This window comes from Tetrahymena thermophila (assembly GCF_000189635.1).
Source record: "Tetrahymena thermophila SB210 genomic scaffold scf_8254666, whole genome shotgun sequence".
Taxonomy (NCBI): Eukaryota; Ciliophora; class Oligohymenophorea; order Hymenostomatida; family Tetrahymenidae; genus Tetrahymena; species Tetrahymena thermophila.
The window spans coordinates 292,727-317,834 of record NW_002476433.1 but is presented as its reverse complement, the minus strand read 5'-3'; the positions used below and the strand labels follow the sequence as shown (position 1 = coordinate 317,834).

The 25,108-nt window shown below is 22.1% G+C and overlaps 7 protein-coding genes across 7 annotated transcripts; 1 reads left to right on the top strand and 6 right to left on the bottom strand. All coding sequences in view use genetic code 6, as the record gives it.

The window, feature by feature from the left end:
- Positions 1-12: 12 nt before the first annotated feature.
- Positions 13-2,202, bottom strand: TTHERM_000401918 (AMP-binding enzyme family protein; the record flags this gene model as incomplete). Its single annotated transcript, XM_012797227.1, has 3 exons — positions 13-182; positions 247-491; positions 551-2,202. 3 exons carry the CDS (start codon positions 2,200-2,202, stop codon positions 13-15), a joined length of 2,067 nt encoding a protein of 688 aa, XP_012652681.1.
- Positions 2,203-2,751: 549 nt separating this feature from the next.
- TTHERM_000401917 (AMP-binding enzyme family protein) lies at positions 2,752-4,999 on the bottom strand (the record flags this gene model as incomplete). Its single annotated transcript, XM_012797226.1, has 4 exons — positions 2,752-2,924; positions 2,980-3,212; positions 3,284-3,404; positions 3,451-4,999. The coding sequence occupies 4 exons, from the start codon at positions 4,997-4,999 to the stop codon at positions 2,752-2,754; spliced, it is 2,076 nt and encodes a 691-aa protein (XP_012652680.1).
- A 1,125-nt stretch (positions 5,000-6,124) lies between these two features.
- On the bottom strand, positions 6,125-8,666 carry TTHERM_000401916 (AMP-binding enzyme family protein). The gene is made up of 3 exons (XM_012797225.1): positions 6,920-8,666; positions 6,617-6,861; positions 6,125-6,527 (listed from the first exon to the last, which is right to left on the bottom strand). The coding sequence occupies exons 1-3, from the start codon at positions 8,590-8,592 to the stop codon at positions 6,358-6,360; spliced, it is 2,088 nt and encodes a 695-aa protein (XP_012652679.1). The 5' UTR covers positions 8,593-8,666; the 3' UTR covers positions 6,125-6,357.
- A 998-nt stretch (positions 8,667-9,664) lies between these two features.
- TTHERM_000401915 (hypothetical protein) lies at positions 9,665-9,889 on the bottom strand (the record flags this gene model as incomplete). The annotated part of the gene is made up of 1 exon (XM_012797224.1): positions 9,665-9,889. The coding sequence occupies one exon, from the start codon at positions 9,887-9,889 to the stop codon at positions 9,665-9,667; it is 225 nt and encodes a 74-aa protein (XP_012652678.1).
- Positions 9,890-10,203: 314 nt separating this feature from the next.
- On the bottom strand, positions 10,204-12,442 carry TTHERM_000401914 (AMP-binding enzyme family protein; the record flags this gene model as incomplete). The annotated part of the gene is made up of 3 exons (XM_012797223.1): positions 10,204-10,373; positions 10,464-10,708; positions 10,770-12,442. 3 exons carry the CDS (start codon positions 12,440-12,442, stop codon positions 10,204-10,206), a joined length of 2,088 nt encoding a protein of 695 aa, XP_012652677.1.
- A 3,124-nt stretch (positions 12,443-15,566) lies between these two features.
- TTHERM_00401880 (ATPase, histidine kinase-, DNA gyrase B) lies at positions 15,567-21,734 on the top strand (the record flags this gene model as incomplete). The annotated part of the gene is made up of 3 exons (XM_001014062.2): positions 15,567-18,825; positions 19,939-21,495; positions 21,619-21,734. 3 exons carry the CDS (start codon positions 15,567-15,569, stop codon positions 21,732-21,734), a joined length of 4,932 nt encoding a protein of 1,643 aa, XP_001014062.2.
- A 1,189-nt stretch (positions 21,735-22,923) lies between these two features.
- TTHERM_00401870 (kinase domain protein, putative) lies at positions 22,924-24,437 on the bottom strand (the record flags this gene model as incomplete). The annotated part of the gene is made up of 10 exons (XM_001014061.2): positions 22,924-23,008; positions 23,064-23,153; positions 23,205-23,294; positions 23,351-23,440; positions 23,532-23,621; positions 23,673-23,762; positions 23,822-23,911; positions 23,967-24,016; positions 24,073-24,260; positions 24,338-24,437. 10 exons carry the CDS (start codon positions 24,435-24,437, stop codon positions 22,924-22,926), a joined length of 963 nt encoding a protein of 320 aa, XP_001014061.2.
- Positions 24,438-25,108: the final 671 nt, after the last annotated feature.

Below are 25,108 nucleotides of genomic sequence, written 5' to 3'. Positions count from 1 at the left end.
AGACAAATAATTTCAATTAATATGACACTTTTTAAGAGTTTATATAATTTTTAAGTCTAGCGGGCTTAAATTATCATCATTTTGACACCTATTTAAGAATTTATTCAAATACGCTAGTTAAAATTTGTCATTTTCCATAAGAGCAAATGATTTTTCATAATGGCTTAAGCTAAATTGTTCCTCTACATTTTTAAAGCAAATTATAAGTTAATTTATTTTGTCAACTTTAAAATAAAAATAATTTACCAAGTTATTTTATGTTTTCAAATTTCTCATTTAAATTTAAATCTAAAAAATTCTGTGAACAGCTAATGACTTAGAGTGCTGCCAGCTGTTCTTGACTTAACATCATTAAAATAGCTTTCTTCAAGAATAAAATATCCTTAACAAAATTTAATATATTCAGTTCTTTCTGAATTTATTACTCAATCTTCTTCATCATTTTATTATTTTTTTGTTGTAAATTTATTTGATCTTATTGTTTAAAAGTCCTTTTTTTATAAAATAATATAAATATTATAAAGTTTTTAAGTAATAAAAATTAATATACTTCTTGCTGAAGATTACATTTTCAACTTTGGTTTAAACATTTTAGTTATGTATTGTTGAAAGTCTTCTCAGAATCATCTAAGACTCTTAGTTTTTTATTTCGCTTAGGCGGTTATTTCTGAGCTTTGAATTGTAAAATTAGCTTGAATTAGACCTCTTAATAGATTATGCTAGGTTTGGTCTATATGAGTATGAGAATTAGCTAACAGCATCATCGCCCCAAGGACTATCTTAGTTTGTATTTGAACCTTCTATTACAGAGTCTTATGGTAATATCAAAATTTTATCTTTCTCTTCTTTATTATTATCATTCAAAGGTCTATCAGTATTCACACATTCAGTCAAAACTTCTTTTTACTCTTAAGAAAATGGTTTATCTTGAAATTTTAATTTAAAGCTACTGGCTTAAGGAATATTTTTTGGTTATTCTAAGTCTAGACTTTGTTTTTGTTTATTTTAAAAAGCGGGTACAACTATACCATTTTCGTGTAGTTCATCAACTTTTTCACCATCTTCATGTATCTTATTCTCTTCATTTTCCTATTCCTTAATTTCTACTTACTGTTATTACGATTAATTATTGAAAAAATTAGCAACATTTAAATTTTTTAAATAATAATCTTGATAAATTGTCTTCAAAAAAAGCATTAAAAAGTCTTTTTGTATCGATCTCTAAGAAGCATAGCGACCTATAATACCAATTAGCATTAAAAAGGCAAAAATACTGTTTATCAGAGCAAGAATCTAAGGCAAAGTTGAGTATTATATTTGAACGTACTAAACTATTTCATCAACTTACAACATTGCTATACTATATGGACCTACCCCGATTGAAAGTGCTTGTTATCTATCTATTCCTTAATTCACTTATGAGTAAGAAAGGGGAGTAGAAAAAGTTTCTTCATTTTACACTATTAAGCCTTACTTTACAGAAGTAGTTTGAATCGAAGCATTTAAGATAGTTGTTATTGACTACATTGAATAGGTATAGACTATCAAATTTCTGTAGTTCACTTATACTTCTTATGAGGTTGCATTATACTAAGAAGTATAAAGCTTAAATTTTTAGCCAGCGTTTATGCCATTAACAATATCATCTATTTCTGATTACTCTGCGCAATTATTGGGCATAGTTGTTTTAAGACTATCAATATCTCTGCATCCGTAAGTTAATATTTATATTTAAGACGACAAGTTAATCTATGAATTATGAGTCAAGGTGTAGTTAGAAAGATTTGTAAAATCAACACACTTAAATCCTAAAAGGCTAGGATTAGTGCAGTCAATAACGTCTAGAGTGATGAATTGCTAGTCATCATTACTTTGATAGTAAAAGAATGCAACATAAACGATGTATGTCTTTTCTTTTTATTTTTCTAGCAAATAGTTGTTTCCATAGTCAAATTTAAAGGCAATCAGGTCACTACTTAAGGGGATATTGAGTGTATGATCAGTTATGAAGCTTTGAGATCTAAAGGTTGGCTCAATTTAGTTTGTTATGTATTACTTTAAAATGTACACAAAGTATGTCAAGCTTGTTAAAACTACTAAAATTGATAAAAATGCGCCTAAAATAGTACCTTTTTTCATATGTTTATCGTTCACATTAAATGAAAATTGAGATGAAAATAGGTCAATTTTTGAAATTATCATTTTGTTTGATTTTTCTTTTTTCTTTTGTTCTATTTTTTTCTTTTACTTATTTTTTTATGGTTTAAAAATTAATTATTAAAATTTTAATTAATTGGTTAATTTTTAATAGCTTTTCTTGCGACTTTAAAAAAATATTACAAGAAAAATATTAAACAATACATCTCCACATGATAGCAACTTTAGCAAGATAACAACTTTAAATGTAATATAAACTAACCATTCCTTATTAAACTTTTTTTGAAGAAAAAAAAAAATACAAATTATCAATTAATATTCAGAAATTAATTTTACAGCATAAAAAAATTTAAAAAGTTAAAAAATTGCAACATAAAATTTATTGCCACTAAATATTTTGCAAATAGCTTATAAAATAAATAAAATTAGAGAAATTGATTTTAAATGAATTTGAAAATAAAGAAAAAATTAATTAATAAAAATAAATAGTTTGTTTTAACAAAAAATAAATTCAATTAATAATCAACAAATTTTTAAAATAAAAATATAATTAAAATATTTTTTAATTATTATTTGAAGAAAACTTAATTTCTTTCAATCAAAGTAGGATTTTTTAAAAGATTTATATATTCTTTTGTCTATTTTTGTCAAACTATTATTTTCATCCATGCATCTTTAAAGAAACTTGTTCATAAAATATTGTTATACTTCTTAATTTTCTAGTAAAACTGATTAAGCTTCAAAATGAGTTAAATTTTAATCTTTTACTTAATTTTATAATTAAAAAATATTATCTATTTATTTATTATGTTATTGATTTACTTTATTTTATATCAACATTATTCATATCTAACTATAAATAATTTTCAGAGTAGCTTAAATGTTAGAGCGCAGCCAATTATTATTTATTTAAGATCATTGCTATAGCCTTCTTTAATAGCAGGATATCATTTAAAAAATTTATGATATTTAAATTTTTTCTAACTTATTTTTCTACTAATTCTACTGCCTTATTGCTGAGCTTCTTTTAATCGGATTGTTTTTTTGAGCAATAGCTTTTTAAATATAATTTAAAAAGAATAAATATTTTAAAAGAATAATTTTAAAATGCTTTAATTAATTTTACTTTTAATTAAAAATTATTCTCTTAAGCTTTTCAGATAAGCTTAGGCTCTAAATATTTTAAAGCTTTTACTACAAAACTTCGAAATCAACGCTTTTATGGCTGTTTTCTCCAATTTTGGCTTCTAAAAATAATTGTAAAATTAAAAATGAATTAAAAATAAAAAATACTTAGCTGCAAATTGCTATTGCTGTTCGAACTTTTGATAGCATTTAGGATGGATTACTGCTAATTTTAGATTGATTGTTGCTTATTATATCTTTTGTGAAAATAAAAATCAAGTTTTGTGTTTACTTTAAATCTTTGATTAAGATTATAACTTAATTTATCTGAATTTGAAGAGGAACTTAAAGAATTTCTTTTTTATGGTGAAAATATTTTAAATTCAAAGTTGCTGTTGGAGGGAGAGTTGGTAGTATTTTCGCTTTTTTTATATGGACTTTGAGTAAATTATTCTATATCTAATGAATTCTTCTTTTTGTTTATAAAAACAGGAACAGATATTGGTGTACTTGAATTTTCTTAAAGGTAAATATATCTTTCACTAAAGTTATCTTTAGTTGCTTATATATTTCCTGTTTTGTAAAAATTATCACAAATTGATGATTTCTATTTATTTAGGCTAGCATTTCTTTCTTTGTTATGATTTAATAAATTGTTTGCTTTTAATATTTCTAAATAATTGTCTTAAAATAGGGATTAAAAGTATAACATTATTAAGTCTTTTTTGATAGAAAATTCAGAAGATTTTCTACCAATAAACCCAAAAAACATTAAAAAAGCAAAGATACTATTTACAAGAGCAAGTATTTATGGTAAAGTAGTATATTAAATGTAAATTTTCTCAACAGATTCATCTATTTATAGTGTTACAAAGCTATAAGCGCCATCTCCGCTTTGTAAAGCAGATTGCCTGCTTATACTTTGATTTATTTATGAGTACTAAATTGGTTATATAAAATTTTATTCAGACTAAAAAATTAGTCCTTACTTTACTGAAGTAGTCTAAAGTTAAGTATTTATGATTGTTGACATTGAGTAATCGGAATAAGTAAAGATCATTATATTTTTATAGTAAACTTGCATATTTTAAGAAGTTATATTGTATTATGAAGTAAATAACTTAACTCTCTAGCCAGCATTAACCGCATTTACAGCATTATCTATTTCTGTTTAGGTTGCACAATTATCTGGTATGGTTGTTTTTATAGAATCAATATCTAAACATCCGTAAGTTAATATTTGTACTTGTGATTAAATATTCTCATTATTATCAAGAGTTAGCATATTATTAGATAGTTTAGAGAAATCTATGCATTTAAATCCTATTAAATTAGAATTTTAGCAATCGATCACATCTAGAGGAATAAATTAATGATCTTCCTAATTTTGAAAGTAGTAAAAGGCATAAAATACAAAGTATGTCTTATCTTAATTCTAAAGAGGTTCGATGTTGTTGCCGTAGTCGAATTTAAATGCTACAAGATCATTTCTTAAAGGATATTGAAGATTTGTATCTACAATAAAATTTTAAGATCTAAATGTTGGCTCTATTTGATTAGTAATATATTATGTAATTATGTAAATGAAATAAGTTAAACTTCCTGCAATAACGACTAAACTTAAAATAAAACCATAAAGAGTTCCTTTTTTCTTATGCTAATCATTCACATAAAATTGAAATTAAGATGCAAATAAATCGATATTTGATAAATTCATATTTAATATTTGTTAATATTTTTCTTTGATTTTGAAAAATGATATTTTGTTTAGATTATTTTAATAGTTCTACTAATATTAATTGCTCAAATCTTGATAAAAACAACAAAAATCAATCATGAATTTAATGAAAAACTTTAAAAATTAAAAAAAAAATTAGACAACTTATCACCATCCAACATTCTTCTTAAAGAATAATATATATACTTTTATCTAGTTAAAATAACATATAATTTTTTTGATTAATATTTAATAAATTCATCTACAAAAAATTATATCAAATTAAAAAAATTAATTTTTACATGATCTTTGTTTATTTATTATTCTCTATTACTTTTTTTTAATTGAAAAATACAATATAAATACTTTATTTAATTTTTTATTTTCAATGATGTTTTTTTGCAAATTTATTTTTACTTATTTTTTTGAGTTTAAAATATACATATAACATATAGTAAGTAAGTCCTCATAAATTAAGGTTTTATTTATCAATATTTTTTTTCTTAAAATCTTTCATTCTATGACTAAGAATTTTTTAAAAAAATTTTATTTTTTGACCTCCAATCCTCCTAAAGAAATTAAATATAACTTAATCAATAATATGTAGAGACTACCAATAGAACCTCTGAGATTATGAAGGTGTATTCTGAGAATTAATTGAAAAAATCTGAAAAAAATAATTTAAGTAATATGAATTTATTTAAAATAAATTATTAAAATTACTATTATTTTTTAATATAAATTATATATAATTGAAAATAATCATTTAAAAATTGAAATTATTTTCTTCTAAAGGTATCTTTTTAAAACTTTATTTACTAAATAATTTTAAAATTTAAAATTTGAAAAAAATAATTAATGTCATTAATCATAATTTAATATGTATTCTATCTCAATTATTATTTAATATTTATTTTTAAAAAGTTGATACAAAAAAAGGACTTTTATGAATATTGAGTAAATCTGAAGGGTATTTTATTATTATAAAAAGTACATCATCTTTTTCTCCTTTTCTTAAAAAGTGAACCAATCTAAATAAATAAATACAAAATCAATTTTTTATTGATAATCAGAATTTGATTATATTATTATTATAATCATTAAAAAATAAATTCTTAAATTATGGTGAAATTTACATTCATGTAGTCAATTAATTTAAAAATAAAAATCCATTATGTTTTGATAAAAAAACATAAATAAATCAATTATGTCGTCATAACTTGTTCAAATTTAAATCATTTTCATTTGACGTAATTATTATCTTATTATAAATAATACTTTTTGCTAGGCAATTAGAAGGATTTTCATTGAAATCAAAATTCATAACAGCATTTGAATTCAAAAAATAACAAATAGTATCAATTAACATGACATTTTTTAAGAGTTTATATAATTTTTAAATCCAGTTAGCTTAAATTATCTTCATTTTAACACTTAGTAAAGAAATCATTTAAATATTGTAGCTAAAACTTTTCATTTTACATCAGAGCAAATTATTTTTCATAATGGCTCAAGTTATGAGTTTATTCTTTATTTATATTTTAAAATTTTAACCAATTTATTATTTTTAAAGAAAAAATGTGATTCATGAATTAAATTAATAAAGGAAATACTTACCTAACTGCTTAATGCTTTCTAATTTCTCATTTAAATTCAAGTCTAAAAATTGTTATGAACAACTAATGACTTAAAGAGCAGCCAGCTGTTCTTGACTTAACATCATCAATACAGCTTTCTTTAAGAATAAAATATCCTTTACAAAATTTAATATATTCAGTTCTTTCTGAATTTATTACTCAATTCTCTTCTTCATTTGATTGTTTTGATATTAATTTGTTTTTTATTTTTCTCTTTTAAAATAACTTTTTTTGTATAGAAAATAGTATGTAAAATCTTAAATTTTAAAATAATTTTTATTACTTTTTGGTAAAAATGATATCTTCAATTTTTTTAGAAATATTTTGGTCTTGTATGGTAGAAAGTTTTTACAAAATCAAATTTTAGTCTTAGTTTTTTATTTCACTTTGATGATTCTTTCTTAAACTTGAATTGGAGAGCAAACTAGAATTTGATCTTTTAATATATTAAGCTTTTCTTAATTTTTAGGAAAAAGAGAACTTGCGAATCATATCTTTACCCCAAGGACTATCCTAGCTAAAGTCTGAGTATTTTATTACAGGATCTTATTAAAAATTTAACATGTTATCTATATTATTTTCTTTTTTACTCTCATTTAAAGCGCTAATATATTCAGTCAGCATTTCTTTTTTATCTTAAGTAGTTTGAAGGCTGGATTGATTCGAATATAATATTGGCTTTTATGAAAAGTCATTTTTCGGAGAAATAGAATTTGATTGTTCAAAGTCAACATTATTCTTAAATTTATTACGAAAGGCAGGGACATATATGGGTTTATCGTATTTTTCATAGACCTCATCAACTTCTTCATCTTATTATTATTTTTTGTCCTCAGATTCTTTTTGATTCTTTTCTAATTGTTACTCTTTTTAAGATTAATCATTTAAAAAATTAAAAGTGATTATGTTTTTTAAATAATAATCTTGATAGATTGTCTTTAAAAATAACATAAAAAAGTCTTTTTGAATAGATTTTTAAGAAGCATAACGACCAATAAATCCTATGAGCATTAAAAAAGCAAAAATACTATTTACCAAAGCAAGTATTTAAGGTAAAGTTGAGTATTGAATTTGAATTTACTAAACAACTTCTTCAACTTGTAGCATTGCAATACTGTATGGACCTACTCCTATTGAAAGGGCGTACTATCTATCAACTGATTGGCTAACTTAATCATAAGAAATAGGAGAAGAAAAAGATTCTGAGGATTAAACTATTAAACCTTTCTTTATTGTAGTAGTTTAAATCTAAGTACTTAAGATTGTAACAATAGATTAGATAGAGTATGTATAAACAACTATATTTCTGTAACTTACTTAAGTCACTTCTGTAGTTGGATTGTATTGAGATGTGTAAAGCTTAAATCTCTAACCTGCATTTATACCATTAATAATTTTGTCTATCTCTGTTTATTCTGCGCAATTGTCAGGCACTGTTTTTTTAAGCTCATCGATATCTCTACATCCATATGTTAAAATCTAAATCTAAGATTACAAATTAATCTTGGAGTTAAGTGTCAAGGTATAGTTAGAAAGTTTATTAAAATCTATGCATTTAAATCCTTAAAGATGAGGACTAGTGCAGTCTATTATTTCAAGGGGTATAAACATATGTTATTCGTTACTGAGATAATAAAAGAAGGCTAATTAAACAATGTAAGTTTTATCCTTTTAATTTTCTAACTCGTAATTATTTCCATAATCAAATTAAAACCCAACCAAATCGCTGCTCAAGGGTATATCAAGTTAGTAATCAGCTATGAAACTTTGAGATCTATAATTAGGTTCTATTTAGTTTGTAAAATATTACTTAAGAATGTAAATAAAGTATGTCAAACTAGCAATAATAACCAAAATAGAAAGAAAAGCACCTATCAAGGTACTTCTTTTCATATAGTTCTCATTCATATTAAAACTAAATTATGAAGAAAATAGATCAATTTTCTATATAAACATTTGGTAATAGTTAATATGTTTTACTTATTTTAAAATTTAAGAGTATTTTTTAGTTGATTCTTTTTTTAGATTTGATTACAAAATTTGTTTTTATCAACTTTTTAACAAAATAAGATAATCTCCAGTATTTGTTTATAGCAAAACCAAACTGCTATTTAATAAAAAATTAATTAAATAGTTAAAATTCTTTAATAAAAAATAACCACAAAATGTGTACATATATATAAATAATTCAAATTTACTGATTTAGGTAAAAATATGAAAGAAAAAAGGAAGATTCTTATTTTTTAATTGTAAAATTAATAAGAGATTTAATGCTAAAAAATCATTTAAATTAAATAATTTTAATCAAGTCTTATTTTATTTAAAAGAAATCTACAGAGAATTCGATAAATCATTATTTTTTATTAAGTTTTTCAATAAATTTTGATGAATTAATACTTTTATGTTCAATTACATAAATTTTCACTCAAAATGAAGTTAATTTAGGAAGAGTAAATTATAAGTATAGTATAAATATATTAGTTTTACTTTACTTTAAACTAGTCTGATTGAACAGGTTTTATGTAGCTATTAAAATATTTGCACTTTAAATTTGAAGTTAAATTAAAATTTACTAGTATACTCTATTATTATTTTTATAATTTATGTTTTTTTATTATGCTAATTCAAATATAATTCACAAAATTTGAATGTAAAATAACAATTATTTATCTGAACAGGGGTAGCTAATATGAAAATTCAAATTTTTTAATTGTAAATAACTTTATAAGGAAGGTTATTATTTGGAAAATAATATTTTTAAATTAAATATTTAAATATATTTACAAAAAGAATAAATAAATAAATATATAAGTAGCTTTTTCAAGTTTACAGATGCCATAGCTATAATGATTATTTAAGATTGTTAGCCATACTCTTTTGTAGAAGATAATGGTTTTAAAAGCATTATGTACATTATTGAACATATGTATAAAATTCCATCAAGATTATATTAGCTAGACAAAGATACCATAAATTTATGAGTTAACAAGATAGAAACTAAAAAATATTTAGAAAAGAATTGTTATACTCAAATGTGCACTAACATGAACGTGCAGTTGATGGGAAGAACATTCATATGCTTAATTTTAGAGTTTTAATGTTCATTTTTTAGATGAAGAACTTCTTAGGTATAATCGCATTAAGCTTACAAGCCTATAATGACGCTCTTACAGGTGATAATATTTTGAAATTGATCTAAAAATCTTTTACTAAATGAGGAATTACAACTGGACAAGTAACCTGTATAGCACATGATAATGCTCCTAGTATAATTTCAACCTTTAAGAGCAAATAAGGAAGAATAAATTATTATTATTGTAAAATTTACATTGATGTAAACATATGGTAAATTAATAATAATTATAATAAATTAAAATTGATTAGATAATAGTTACTTTTTCATAATTAAATCAACTTTCTTATTTGATATAAATAATTACCTTATTATTTTTAAAAATCACGTTTGTTTTGTATTAAGCAATTACAATTGTAAATATATTTTTTGAAAACTAAATTAGATTAAGAAACAAAAAAAACATAGACGTTCAAAAATATAGACAAATAATATCAATTAATATGACATTTTTTAAGAGTTTATATTATTTTTAAATCCAGTAAGCTTAAGTTATCATTATTTTAGCACTTAGCTAAGAAATCATTTAAATACGCTAGCTAAAATTTTTCATTTTCCATCAAAGCAAACGATTTTTCATAATGACTCAAACTATGTTATTATTCTTTATTTATATTACAAAACTTTATTCAATTATTTCATTTTTTGATGAAAAAAAATAATTGATAAATTAAATAAAAAAACAAAATATTACCTAACTACTTAACACTTTCAAAGTTATCATTTAAATTCAAGTCTAAAAATTGTTATGAGCAACTAATAACTTAAAGAGCAGCCAGTTATTCTTGACTTAACATCATCAATACAGCTTTCTTTAAGAATAAAATATCCTTCACAAAATTTAATATATTCAGTTCTTTTTGAATTTATTGCTCAACTCTCTTCATTGTTTGATTATTTTTATATTAATTTTTGTTTTGGTTTTCTTTTTTAAAGTATCTGTTTGTTTTTTATGATAAAAATAGGATGTAAAATCTTAAATTATAAAATATTTTTTTACTTTTTTTTGAAAATGATATCCTCAATTTTATTTGAAATATTTTAGTCTTGAATGGTCTTAAGCTTTTACAAAATCAGATTAGACTCTTGGTTTTGTATTTCACTTTGGCGATTCTTTCTTAGCTGCGAGCTATAAAAGAAGCTAGAATTAGATCTATTGATTGATTTAGTTACATTTAATATTTGGGAACAAGAGAATTAGTTGATCACATCTTTACCCTATGGGCTATCCTAGTTAAAGCCTTATTTTTCAATTACAGAGTCTTATTGTAAATTTAGTATTTTATCTAGATTATCTTCTTATTTGCTCTCATTTAAAGGTTTTTAAGTGCTAATATATTCAGTTACAACTTCTTTTTAATCTTGAGTTGTTAGAGCATTTGATTATTATATTGACTTTAATGTAAAGTTTTTTGCTTGAGTAATAGAATTTGATTATTCTAAGTCAACACTATTTTTAAATTTATTACGAAAGGCAGGGACAAATATAGGCTTATCATATTTTTGATAGATCTCATCAACTTCTTCGTCTTCTTATCTTTTTTTCTCCTCTGATTTTTATTGATTCTTTTCTAAGTTTAACTCTTATTCAGATTAATCATTAAAAAAATTAAAAGTAATAAGGTTTTTTAAATAATAATCTTGATAGATTGTCTTTAAAAATAACATAAAAAAGTCTTTTTGAATAGATTTTTAAGAAGCGTAGCGACCAATAATTCCTATGAGCATTAAAAACGCAAAAATACTATTCACCAAAGCAAGTATTTAAGGTAAAGTCGAGTATTGAATTTGAATTTATTAAACAACTTCTTCAACTTGTAACATTCCAATGCTAAATGGGCCTATTCCTGTTGAAAGTGCATACTATCTATCAACTTATTGACTTACTTAATCATATGAAATAGGAGAAGAAAAAGTTTCTGAGGATTAAACTATTAATCCTTTCTTTATCGTAGTGGTTTAAATCTAAGTACTTAAGATAGTAGCAATTGATTAAATAGAGTATGTATAAACAACTATATTCCTGTAGCTTACTTAAGTCACTTCAGTAGTTGGATTGTATTGGGAGGTGTAGAGTTTAAATCTCTAACCTGCATTTACACCATTAACAATTTTGTCTATCTCTGATTATTCTGCGCAATTGTCAGGCACTGTTTTTTTAAGCTCATCAATATCTCTACATCCGTAAGTTAAAATCTATATCTAAGATTGCAAGTTAATTTGGGAGTCAAGTGTCAAGGTATAGTTAGAAAGTTTAGTAAAATCTAAGCATTTAAATCCTTAGAGATGAGGACTAGTGCAGTCTATTATATCTAGGGGTATAAATTTGTGTTAATCCTTACTAAGATAATAAAAGAAGGCCAATTAAACAATGTAAGTCTTATCCTTTTAATTTTCTAACTCGTAATTATTTCCATAATCAAATTTAAACCCAATCAAGTCACTACTTAAGGGTATATCAAGTTAGTAGTCAGCTATTAAGCTTTGAGATCTATAATTAGGTTCTATTTAGTTAGTCAGATACTACTTAAGAACGTAAACAAAGTATGTTAAACTAGCAATAATAACTAAAATAGAAAGAAAAGCTCCTATCAGAGTACTTCTTTTCATATGTTTTTCATTGACATTAAAATTAAATTATGATGAAAATAGATCAATTTTCTAAATAAACATCTGTTTTTAGCTTATTTCTTCTCAGTTATTTTTAAATTTTTGTGTATGCTTTTTGATTTAATATTTTTTTAATTTTTTTTATAGATTATTTTACCAAATTTGTTCTTATACACTTTTTATAGATAAGAATTTTGCTTTTTATACAGAATTTTCACTTTCGAATAACATAACCAAACACCTTTTAATAAAAAGTATAATGTTAATGGTTAAAAATTTTAAATTAAAAATAAAGTTTCTTTATGATTCATTAATATTAAAGAAAAATAACAAAGAAAATATAATTCTTATATTAAATTGAATAATAATAAATGATTTAATTATGAAAAAATAATTTAGTTTGAGTAAATTTTAATGAACTTTTATTTTATTAAATCAAAACTTGAAAATAAATTATTCTTTTCTTAATTTTTATAATAGCCAAAAAATCTACTTAAGTAAATTGTAAATTAATTTTCATAGTTGAATTTTAATTGATAAATAAAATAATTTTTCAATGATAAACTAAATCTAAAGAAGAATAATTTATATTCAAGTATTTATTTTAAATCATTTTTAATTAAAATTTACTAATAAATTCTTTTTGAAATAAAATAATTTATGTTTTTTATTCATGTTAGTAGAAATATAATAAAAAAATTGGAGATTAAATCCTATTATTTTGATTATTTATTTCTTATATTGTTAATAAAAAAAATAAAATAATTTCTTTTACTCAAGTTAATAGTTGCTACTTATTTTGTTAAAATTATTTTTTTTTAGTAACAAAAAATAGAATAAATATTTTCCAAACAAAGTTCAAAATATTTCAAATGAAAAAATTAAAATTATTATTAAACATTTTAAAGACATAAAATTAAAGATTTAATTAGTAAAATTAGACAATAAATTTAATTATTAAACAGTTCAATATTAATATTATAATAAACATTTATGTAATTTGTAATTACATTTTTAGGTAACTTATATACAAAAATAATAGCAATTTTTTTAAAAAAATTAGATAAATAATTAATAATATTTAGATTATTTATTTATTTAAATCAAATTTAATATAATTTTGGACTTTATTATAAATTCTACAAGAATCAACTCATCCAATTAACATCCATTTAATTATTTAAGAATAATTAAAAATTACTTGATCAAACAATTGTTAGTTTTTTACATAAAAAATAGTTTTTAAAAAATTATTTAATCATTTTACTATGAAATTAAGTCTATTTAAATTCGAAAGTAGCTATGCTCTAATGCCTGATGCTCATTTTTAAATTTACTATTTATAATTTTTGATATTTTATTTAATCAAAATTTTGGTAAACTATTAATTAAAAATTTTAATTTATTTAATTTAAGGATAAAATAACATATTTACGAATAGTTCACACTAAATAATTCTTGGCATTCTTTATATTCAGTATTTTAAGGTAAAATAATTGAGAAATTTAAAAATTAGCAAGTATAATCCAGTTTATTTTTTTATTCAGTTAAAGAACATTAAAAGAAATACACTGACTTATATTTATCACTAATGACTTTAATTTATGATGTAAGGCAGATATTTCAAAGCTCGAATTACTTAATTAAAAAATTAGGATTGAAAAATATGATTAAAACTGATCTAAAAAGCAATAAATTCAATATTAATTTAATTTACAATAAATGCATGAATCAATTAAATCAAAAAATTAAGCCTGAAACAATCAGCCTATTACTGGTAAACAAAGTGAAATAACTGAAAATAAAAAATTTAAACTTCACAAAATAAAATAAAACATTAAAAGATTTTATTTGTCAATTGAGATTAGCCTATTTAAGTAGTTATTCAGATAGAAAATATTTATTGAAATAAATACTTAATAATAAAATATTAGTTGGCTATGAGATTAGCTTTTGTCTATTTTTAAACAAATAAGATAATCAATTATTAAATATAGACTTTGATTTCTAAATATTTGATACACTTTTTATTTTTATATATTTAATAATTTACAAAAGCAAAAGATAAAAGATTGATAGATTGATCAATCGATTAATTGATCTTGCTTACACTTTAAAAATGAATATATTATTAAAGAATGTTTTACATTATTAAATAATATGATTAACAGCAATTGAATATACAATTTCAAGATATCAAATTTTTTGTTAATTCCCCAAATATTTTTTTTAAAGAGTAAATAAAAGGAAAAGAACCAAACAAACATATTAAAAAAATTAATTGAAGTTAGCGAACCTAATTTTTATGTAAAATTTAATAAAAAATTTTTGAAATGCAGGATCTTTTTTTATTTTTGTCCTTAAAGATAAAAACAAAACCATATAAATAAATGCATAATTTAGATACCCTTAAATATAACAGTAATCTAAAGTAAAAAAGTTTTCATAAACTATAATTATGATATTATGATTACTTAATCACTGTATGAATTTTTCAAACAAAAATATTTTAGAAATAAAATATTAATTAATAAGTTGAAAGACAGATACTATTCTTATGATGCTTTGTTTTGCTATTATAAGATTGCATATTATATTTATATCATTAGTAAAATTTTAAACTTGAAAAAAAGATAAAAAGAGTTGATTGATTGATTTATTTATTTATTTAGTCCTGCCTTATTAAAAATATTTGATTGCTATCACTGATTTATACCTTCATTAAAAAATATCTAAATAACGATTACTTAGAATACTGATTAACTACTACTTGATAAAAATAATCAAGAAATATTAATCATGCGTACATTCGTAGATACATCCATCCATAAATGCATAAATGATACTTTAATTTTTTGTTTGATAGCTTATAAAGTTTTTGTAAAATTTTTTGATAAAAAGTGAAAAAAACAAGTAAAAAAAGAAGATAAGTAATTAATTAAAAAGGTTTGTTTAGTTGAATATCAAAAGAAGAAAGTAAACAAGAGTAATTGAAAAGGATAAGATACAGCAAAATCATATTTTTAAGCAAGGGTTAAGCCCAGAATTCATATTTTGAGCAAGATTCAAATATCGCTGTAGGCTCAACTACTTATATTTTCTATTCTTTCTTTTTCTTACTCTTTCAAGCAAATCAATCCCTACTTTAAAGAGGAACTTATTGGATAATTTAGTTATTTATTACTTCATGGATGCCACTGGTTGCGAAAATAATTAAACACAGTAAAATAAAAATGATCACAATAATGAACTTTAAAACTTCAAAAAAAAAGAGAAAGATAAATTAAATTACATGCATTGGTTTACACTGAAGATAAAGGATTAATAAATGGAATAAAGATTCTAAAATTAGTCTCAATACTTTGAAAACAACATTTTGTATGTTTTGCTATTTTTTATAGGATTACTCTACTTAGAGGAGTATATTGAAAATCCTTCTCTCTTTTATATAATAGTAGGCAGTGTTATTTTGGCATTCTTTTTACTAGTGATATGCTTTGTTCCTAATAGGCCAATTATAATCTTTCTACTAAGATCTCTCTATTTAATTGTTTTAGCTATATATTTATATAACTAGTACTCGTTCTCAAGTGATGAAAACTTTGATGGTCACCATAAATCTAAAGAAGATAAGGAGAGCCATAATAGCAATCGGTTTCAAAAGATTTATAACTTTTAGTTTTTGATTTTAATGAGCAGCATAATGTTTTACAACAACTGGTATATCTCAGCTGCTATAATTTACATTTCTAACATCTCTGTATATATTTACTTCTTCAATAAATTCTTTTCTATTACTTAAATTATAGCGTTTCTCTATCCTTTGTTATTCTACTTTATTCTCAGACGCGAAAAAAAATTCTATGCTACCACATATATTGAATTAATTAATCTGATTGAATAGATCATCCCAATGGGATTGATAATCATCAAAAAGACAAACCCTCCAAACAAAGAATCCTCTATATTCTGTTAAGTATTAAGCTTATTTAGATCATAAGAATAATCTACTTAAGAAAATTAGTCCTCAACATAAATACAAAACAACTCAATATTCAAGAAATGCTCTTAAAATTTGTGCTCAATCTTATGCTATCCTTTTCGCTGTCTAAAATATTTTAAAAAAACAGATAAAAACACCTAATAATTATTTCAAACCAACTAAATAATTTCTTCTCCACCACCTTCAAACTCTTAAACTAAAACAAACTGTACAAAAAATTAAAAAAATGGTACTCTTCATGAAGAAACTCTTCTTAAAAATTTAAGAAAATAGCCTCAATCATCATCTAATTCAACCTATTCTTCTTCCATGCCTTCTCTCTTAAATTCACACGATTTCAAAGTATCCTATTGCAATCAATTCTTTCTTGATAATTTTGCTGTTTCAAATGCTTCTCCACATTCACCCGAACATAGAATTTCTCACAGCTAAAGAAATATCTAAGCGTAAAGCTAAAACACTAAAAAAACTATAAATAAATATATGACAAACACCAGCACGATTAGCAAGAACGAAATTTTTTAGAATGAACAATAATTGTATCATATTATATCGAAATCACTTAAGCGCATGAATCTCATAAAAGATCCTATTTTTGCTCAATCTCCAAAAGGTAATAAAAATTACAATTATACAAATAACCATCAGACAAATATCCAAAATTCTTAGCAACAAGCGATTAACTTGAACAAAGATGATAAATAGTTCACATCAATATTAAAAATTCCTTCTTAGTCTCAACAAGACACACCTAAAATTAGTAAATTACATCTTACTAACCAGATAGTCTTTTCTAATCATAATATGAATCAAACTACATCCTAGAATTAAAATAGTCCATTGAAGGAAGAAAATCACTAGAATTTATTATTTTCTAACTTAAATTTACACAGGAAGCCGTTGCTAAGCTAAACAGATAACAAGATATTTTAGAATAGTAACCACACAGTTTAGTTATCTTCTAAAAATATCCTATCGCCAGAAGATCCTGACTCGAATAGACCATTATACTCCTTTTAACATATCCTGACTTAAAATAAATAATTATTAAATATAAATAACAAAAGCAGTTCATTTAATTTTTCAAGTGCTAATAACAATATTGTAAAGAGTAAATTTATCAATATAAACCCACCATAAACAAGTAATGATGGATAAAATGATGAGTTTTCTAACCCTACAACTAATAGACATATTCTTGCATAGACAGAATAAATTTAAACAAATGATTTAGAAAAATAAAATCAATAAATATAAAAGAATCCTTCCATAGTAGCGCTAGACGAAACATATAAATTAGAAGAAAAAAATAGAAATAGTATTTAAACTATTTTTGATTATGTTAAACAAAGACTTTGCTTTCCTCAAAAACATACATAAAAAAATAATCAAGATATTGATGAAGAAAATGAAGACTGTAGAGAAACGGTTAATTGCTATTAAATAGATGATAGAAGTGATATGAAAAAGAGAATTTATGTTTAATTTGTAGATGGAGTATGGTAAGGAGACAATGTTGTATTCCTGCTTATTAATAAGAACTCTCATAGCGAAAAAATACTTGAAGATAAATTATAAGAAGTTGAAACATTTAAGTATTCGCTACTCAAAACGGTCTCTCATGATTTAAAAACACCTTTAAATGGAATGACAATTATTTTAGAGGATATGATACAATATTTCAAAACAAAACAGAAATCGCTCCATCTAAAATTATTAAAATAGAACAATCAAAATATTAATAACATTCATCAATCACTAGCTTTAATATAATTAAGTCCTCAAGAACATCAACTGATAAGTTATGGTTCGAGCTAAAATATACCTCCAGTAAATGGAATACAGCATTTAGTTCCTCCATATAAAAGTGGAGTATCAGAATTGTTTGGCTAAAATAGTTTGATGATTAACAATTATTAGAATTTTAATAGCAATAACAATAGCAGTGTAAAACACAATTACAAAGAAAAAAAGTAGTAAGTAATAAGACACATAGAGAATTTAAATTAGATACTTTTTAGTACAAAAATCCTTACAAGTGTTATTGATGATATTTTAGATTATTCGGCCATCAAAATTAATAATTTTAGATTAAATTCTGATTACTTCGATCTAAGATAGTTGCTCCTTGAGATTAAAGAGGTATTTCAAAAGACATTTGAGTAGAAGAAGCTCTAATTTTAACTTGATTTTTCTCAATTCTAAGATCAAAGTTCTATATCCATTTATAATGATTAAAAGCGCATTAAGTAAGTGCTCATAAATATGATTTGTAACTCACTTAAATATACTCCTAAGGGATATTGCAAGGTAGTTATTCAAAAAAGTGAAGTAAATTAGGATGTTCTTGTTGTTTCTGTGAAAGACTCTGGGGAAGGAATGGATGAAAACACTAAGCATAAACTTTTCTAGCTATACGAAAACACAGACAGCGATATTCATGGTAAATTTTAAGATTACATCAATCTAAAGAAAGAATGAATAATTAATTATTGATGGAAAGAGTCCTTTCTCTTTTTAATAATTTTACAAACAACCTTCTATTTTACCAAAATATAATTTATTCCCACTGCTTATTTATATTGATTAATCTTAGATAAATTAAAATTTTCCAAATAAATGTATTGCCTCCAACAATCACCATAAGATTTAATACTTATTTCTATGATTATCTTAAGATTCACTTCTTATCAATTTTAATCAAAAATATCAGACATTAGTACTGAAGTGATCATTAAATTTTCCTAATAAATTAGGACGATATTTTATTTTGCCTTATTTGATAAAAATACAATATTTCTTTAATTATCCCAATTTTCAAACATTTTAGCAGCTTAAACCAAAAATAAAAAATACATTATTTTTCAGTTTTTATCAAAGCATAGATTAATGTATTTTGATCTCGTAAATAAATCCTATTTTTTCAAGAAATTATATTAAATTTAATGAAATTCCAAATACATATTTTCAATGAAAAAAATTGTTAAAATTATTACCAGAGTTTTTGAGCTGTGCCTAAATAGAGTAAATTGTACCAGCTGTAATCTGAATCTAATAGATTGTATTTATTTTACATTTTAATAATTACAAGAAAGAGAAAAATTAAATTAAAAAAAATTTCAATGATATCACTTTTATCATGCATCCAAACAAGCATGAAATTTAATAAATTAGATTCTTAAATAATTGCCACTAAATAATATTACGAATTTTAAAAAATTATGATACACTTCTTTTTTTGTTATTTATTTCATAAAAAAGGGAGTAACATTTGAATCTATTTTGCATATCTACTCATTTTTTCAAATCCATGAATTATTTTTTTAAAAACAGGCAAATATTTACACTCTTTATTCATGAATGAAATATTAATTAATGCCATTTATAATTAATTAAATAATAAAAATCCATTTATTCAGATAAAATCCAAAAATTAATTTTCTTCTTTGCTATTTTTGTTTTTTTTAGACTTTGACGCGTCAATGATATTTTTTATTTTTTTGAAATGAAAATTTTATAAGTTTTGAATCTAATAATATATTTTTTTAAATAATAGGTGTTGGATTAGGACTTGTAATTTGTAGAAATATAATAGGATTTTTAGGGCCATCGGAGAATATAGAAGTAGAAAGCTAACTTGGTAAAGGATCTACATTTAGTTTTCAAATTTATATAAAAAATCAATTTGAACTAAATAGTAAAATTAAAAACGAAAATTATTTTTCTGATGCTTAATCTGCGCGCGATATATAATAATAAAAAAATAATATGCAAGTGTCTGGGATTAATTTATTATATAATAAAATAAAAGAAAGCAGTCATAGCTTAGCTGGTTAAAATTCCTAGCCATTTAATGCCAATAAATCATTGTTTCTATAATCTCCGACATTTAAAAAGCATAAAAAAGCTAACCTCCGCAATTCTATTCAGAGCTTTGACTAATTGCCTAAAAGGATTTTCATACAAAATAATTTATAAGTTAAAAATATAAAAAACGATGAATAATCTTAAAAAGATAACATTTTGGTTTAAAATAAAATTAATCAGAATGATTCTCCTTTATAAATTATTGATGATATTCCTAATACTAATCGAGAACATGTTTGTAGCATCGTTTTGAATGAAGAAAAACCCACACAAAATAACTTTTCTAACAACTTAAAATTTAATAATAAAAATATCCTCACAATAAGTTAGAATCTTATTTAGGCTCCAAGTGAAAGATCAATAAACACTTATAATCTTGATTTTAACAAAAACTTAGGCAGTAATAATAGCAATAATCAAAAGCACCAAATTTCCCATGACTTCAATGAATTTCATTCTTCAGGAATTTTATAATTATTTTAAGAAAATAACCAGAAGTAACTCTTCTAGTAAATAAGATAACATATAGATAACTAATCCTCATAAATAGACTCCATCAATTATGAGGAAACTCCTTAAAGTAAGTTAGACAAACCAAATCAAAATAATCCATTAAGTGGCTTCTAAGAAGTCATGAATAGAGAAAATCTAGTATTTTCTCCAGAGCCATCAAATGAGTTATAAGGCAATTAAATTAATGGGTTAAATGATTTTAAGTAGCAGGAATGCTCTTAGATTTGTGATAGTAACTCAATTAATATACAAAATTGCAATAACTTTCGTAACAGTGTAAGCAATAACACTAAAAATAATATAACAAATCTAGGAGATTCCCATGCTGAATATATATCTATCGAATAAGAGTAATACGTTATACCTGAGTTTGATCATAATACCAATAATTTAAAAGAGCATTTTATGTAAATTCCTAATAAAAGAATTTTAATTGTAGATGATAATTTTTTCAATTAATGTGTTCTCGAATCATTATTAAAAAACGTCCATGGAATTGAGCTTATTGACAAAGCAGAAAATGGTTAAATAGCTATTTAAAAAATATAAGATTTACATTTATAATATGGATTTACATACGATTTAATTTTAATGGATTGGTAAATGCCTGTCCTTGATGGCTTATAAGCTACTGTCATGATAAGATAATTAGAATTCTTATAGGAGCATCCTCCATATATAATATTTGTAACAGCATCTTCAGCTTAAGAAAAAAACAAAATTATAATTGCAGGTAAACAATTAATCAAACAAATAAATTTATTTATTTTTTCAATATTATTTTTACAAATTCTCTAAATTTTTTATTAAGTAATTCCATTAACTTTTATCTAACCGATTTTATATTTAAAAAAAGGAGCAAATGCATTCATTGAAAAACCTGTAAATCCTTAAATATTTTATGAAGAATATTAGAAATTTTTAGATTTTGAATACAATAATATGATCAATAGTTCACCAAACTTCCAATGATGATTTTAAATTAAATTTTTAGATTTTGAATACAATAATATGATCAATAGTTCACCAAACTTCCAATGATGATTTTAAATTAAATAAAGAATGACTTCAAATAACAAATTTAAGAATAAAAAATAAAATTTCTTGCATCCATTATTGTTAAAAAAATAATTAATAAAACAAACTACTTTGAATTTCAATTTAGTTAAGGAAATATCTAAAGAGATTCATTCTGAATTTTAATTATATAAAAATTTTAATGAAATAAACCTATTTTGGCCTTTATTCTAAATTAAATAAAATAGGAAAAATATATGAAAATAAATTCTATTTTTTGTATGTAAAAATAAATTTATATAAATATCTAATCAATTAAAAAAATTTTTACAAATAGTTATACTTACCTTGAAAATCGAATTCATCCATCACTTACTAATTATTTTACTTTTACTTTCTAATTAATTGAAGTTACTTAATAACTTTTTTATTTTTTATGACTTTATTTTATATATTAATTATACATAAATGAAAATCAAATTCTTCAACACTACTTTACTTTTGCTTAAATATTATTTTATTTTGTATTACATTATTATATTAATTAATTTAACTTAATATAAATATAAATGTTTTAAAATGAATTCAGTGATCAAAATTTATTATAAGAAGGTTTATTTTTTAATTTCCTAGTCTAATAAATTATATAAAAACATTAGTCTGTTTAAAAATATCTGATCACAGTAAAGAAAATCTAATTGAATATTTGGATTTTCGGAAAAATGAGTCTTTCTTCAGAAATTTTAATAAATCTTTTAAAGAAAAACATGATAATCATTAACCTAATTTACTTTTGTTAAATTTGCACTAAATCCAATAATTACTACAAAAAAATATTTTATGAAAGAATAATTTTTAGAATGTAGAAATATATTATTTATTAAGGTTTGATGAAATAAATTTAACAATCTTTAATCAATTTTAAAATATTTAAATCCAACATAAAATTTATTATTTAATAAATAAATCAATAAAAATTTGAAGCAAATTTAATTTTAGATTTATTTTATTCTAAAAAATTAAATTATTTTTTAATTAGAAATAAATTTGTAAGTTACAAAAATAAAAAATTAAAATATAAATAACTTAGAAAAAAAAATTTGATATATCAGCAGTAACATATTATTTTTAAATTATTCGGTTTTCAATAGTAAAATTGACATTTTACCAATCTTTTCATTTTAAATAAGCTCTTGTTGCATTTAGATTTTCCCATAAAATATTGAACGCTAATTATTCATTTAATTAGTTTAAGATATATATAATTTTTATGAATATTTTTACTTTGTTTTAAGCATAAGTGTGTTAATTCTCTAACATTCTTTGATTTTTAAACACAAAGGTTAATATTTTTGATTAGAAAAAGCTGCTTCACTAAATATAAAACTTTTATATTAACAAAAATACAATTTTAATATATTTTACCTTATATTTATGTGTAAACTGCTCATATTCTTACAATTTTTAATAGCATCAAATAAACTTAAAGCAGAAGCAGAATCCATATCATTATTACTTGTAAATAAATATTCGTTGATCAAATAAGATTAAAAAATAAAATAAAAAATTACTCTAAGTTAATCTAAAGATGCTTTAGGTTTGGGATTTAAGGTAAAAATTGATAGATGACCTATAATCCGTTTTTTTTGATACTATTTGTTCTAAAATGAATAAAGAAAATTAATATAAAAATTAATAAATTATTTATTCTATTGTTGATAATAAAAATTTAAATATTAATTAAGAAAATACTCAAGATCTAAATTTAAACTTGTCAAGTTTTTGCATTCAGTAAGCCCTTAAAATAAATATTAAGTTCCTTTAATTTTAGCATAGTTTTCACTAAAATAAAGGTTTTAGTTTAAAAAGAGATTATTTGATTCAAAATTTTACGCAAGTAGAAGCTAAAGATTATTTATATTATTAGCCTATTTAATACCTTAAATCAAATTATTAAATCCCTCAGCTTCTATCTAATTATCTCTTAATATAATTAGAAAATTAATTTATTTAAATAATTAAATTTTTATTGTTTAAAATACTTAAGCTATAGTTTTAAATCAGTTAGAACTTCACAACTTCCTATCCATTTTCCTATCTCACTACAACCTTTATCTCCAATTCCCTTGAATCTTCAGCATTAATAAATACTACATATTTAAATTCAAGATTAAATTAATAACTTACTTTAACTCAAATCCTATTGATTTTAATTGAGAGCGATCAATTTCATTAATCTTTAAATTAGAAATAAATATTTTTCAAATTTAAATTAATTTAATTTAAATGTAACCTTATTCAAATTATATACTATCATAGTAATTAAATGTTATGCTTTTTTTTTCAATACAATTTTTTTACACCTAGCCTTTTATTTTTGATTATCAAAATTATTTACAATTTTTTAATTATTATATTTTTTAGAAATATATTTAAAAACGAATGTTAATTTAAATAACTTTTCAATCTATTTATTTATTTCTTTCTTTCCCTAATTTCAATAAATCTTTCACCTGAAAGAGGTTTTGTTTTAATCAACTTTTATGGAAGTTTTTAACCTTAGTTATATTTTTAAAAACTAAAGAGAAATAAAGCAAACAATATATAATTTTTAAAATTAGTTATTAAGGATAAAAAGAAAGAAGTAGATTTTATCATGACATATGAGATGGATTTAAATATTTATTGAAATTTATATTTAAACCTATATTAATTTATATCAAATTGTTTTTATAATTTATCAAAATAAATTTTAATATTGCTTTCTGTTTGTTTGTTTGCTTAATTTATGATGTAGCTGCTGGAGCAAATATGCTATCCATAAAAAAATTGAGATAAAACATTGTTTATTATGTAGAAAAAACATTTACAAATAGGATTTTTTTTTTTAATAGAATCATAAAACATATAAAAAGGATTTTAATATTCTTGAGTAATATAACATAATTTATGATTATACTAATATAAGATGTTATTTAATTATAATCTATGCTTCAAATTTCCATAATACTTATTTATATATTATTTGATATTAGCTATTAGTATGCTGTGTAGTAATTTATAAGTTCATTTTTGGCTAGCGTACCTAATCTTAAACTTTAATAGAGCAAAATATGAGTTTTTTGAAAAATGTATTAGGCATGTAATACTTAATATATTAACTAATTAACACAGTAGACTATAAGTATAAAAATAAAATGATATTTAATAAATTTATCAGATAAAAATAATTTAATTTTGAATATTTTTCATTAATTATTTTTTATAATCAATATTTTAACTTTCTTTGTTATTATTTCTTTTCTTTTAAATTTGAAAAAATTTTTAAA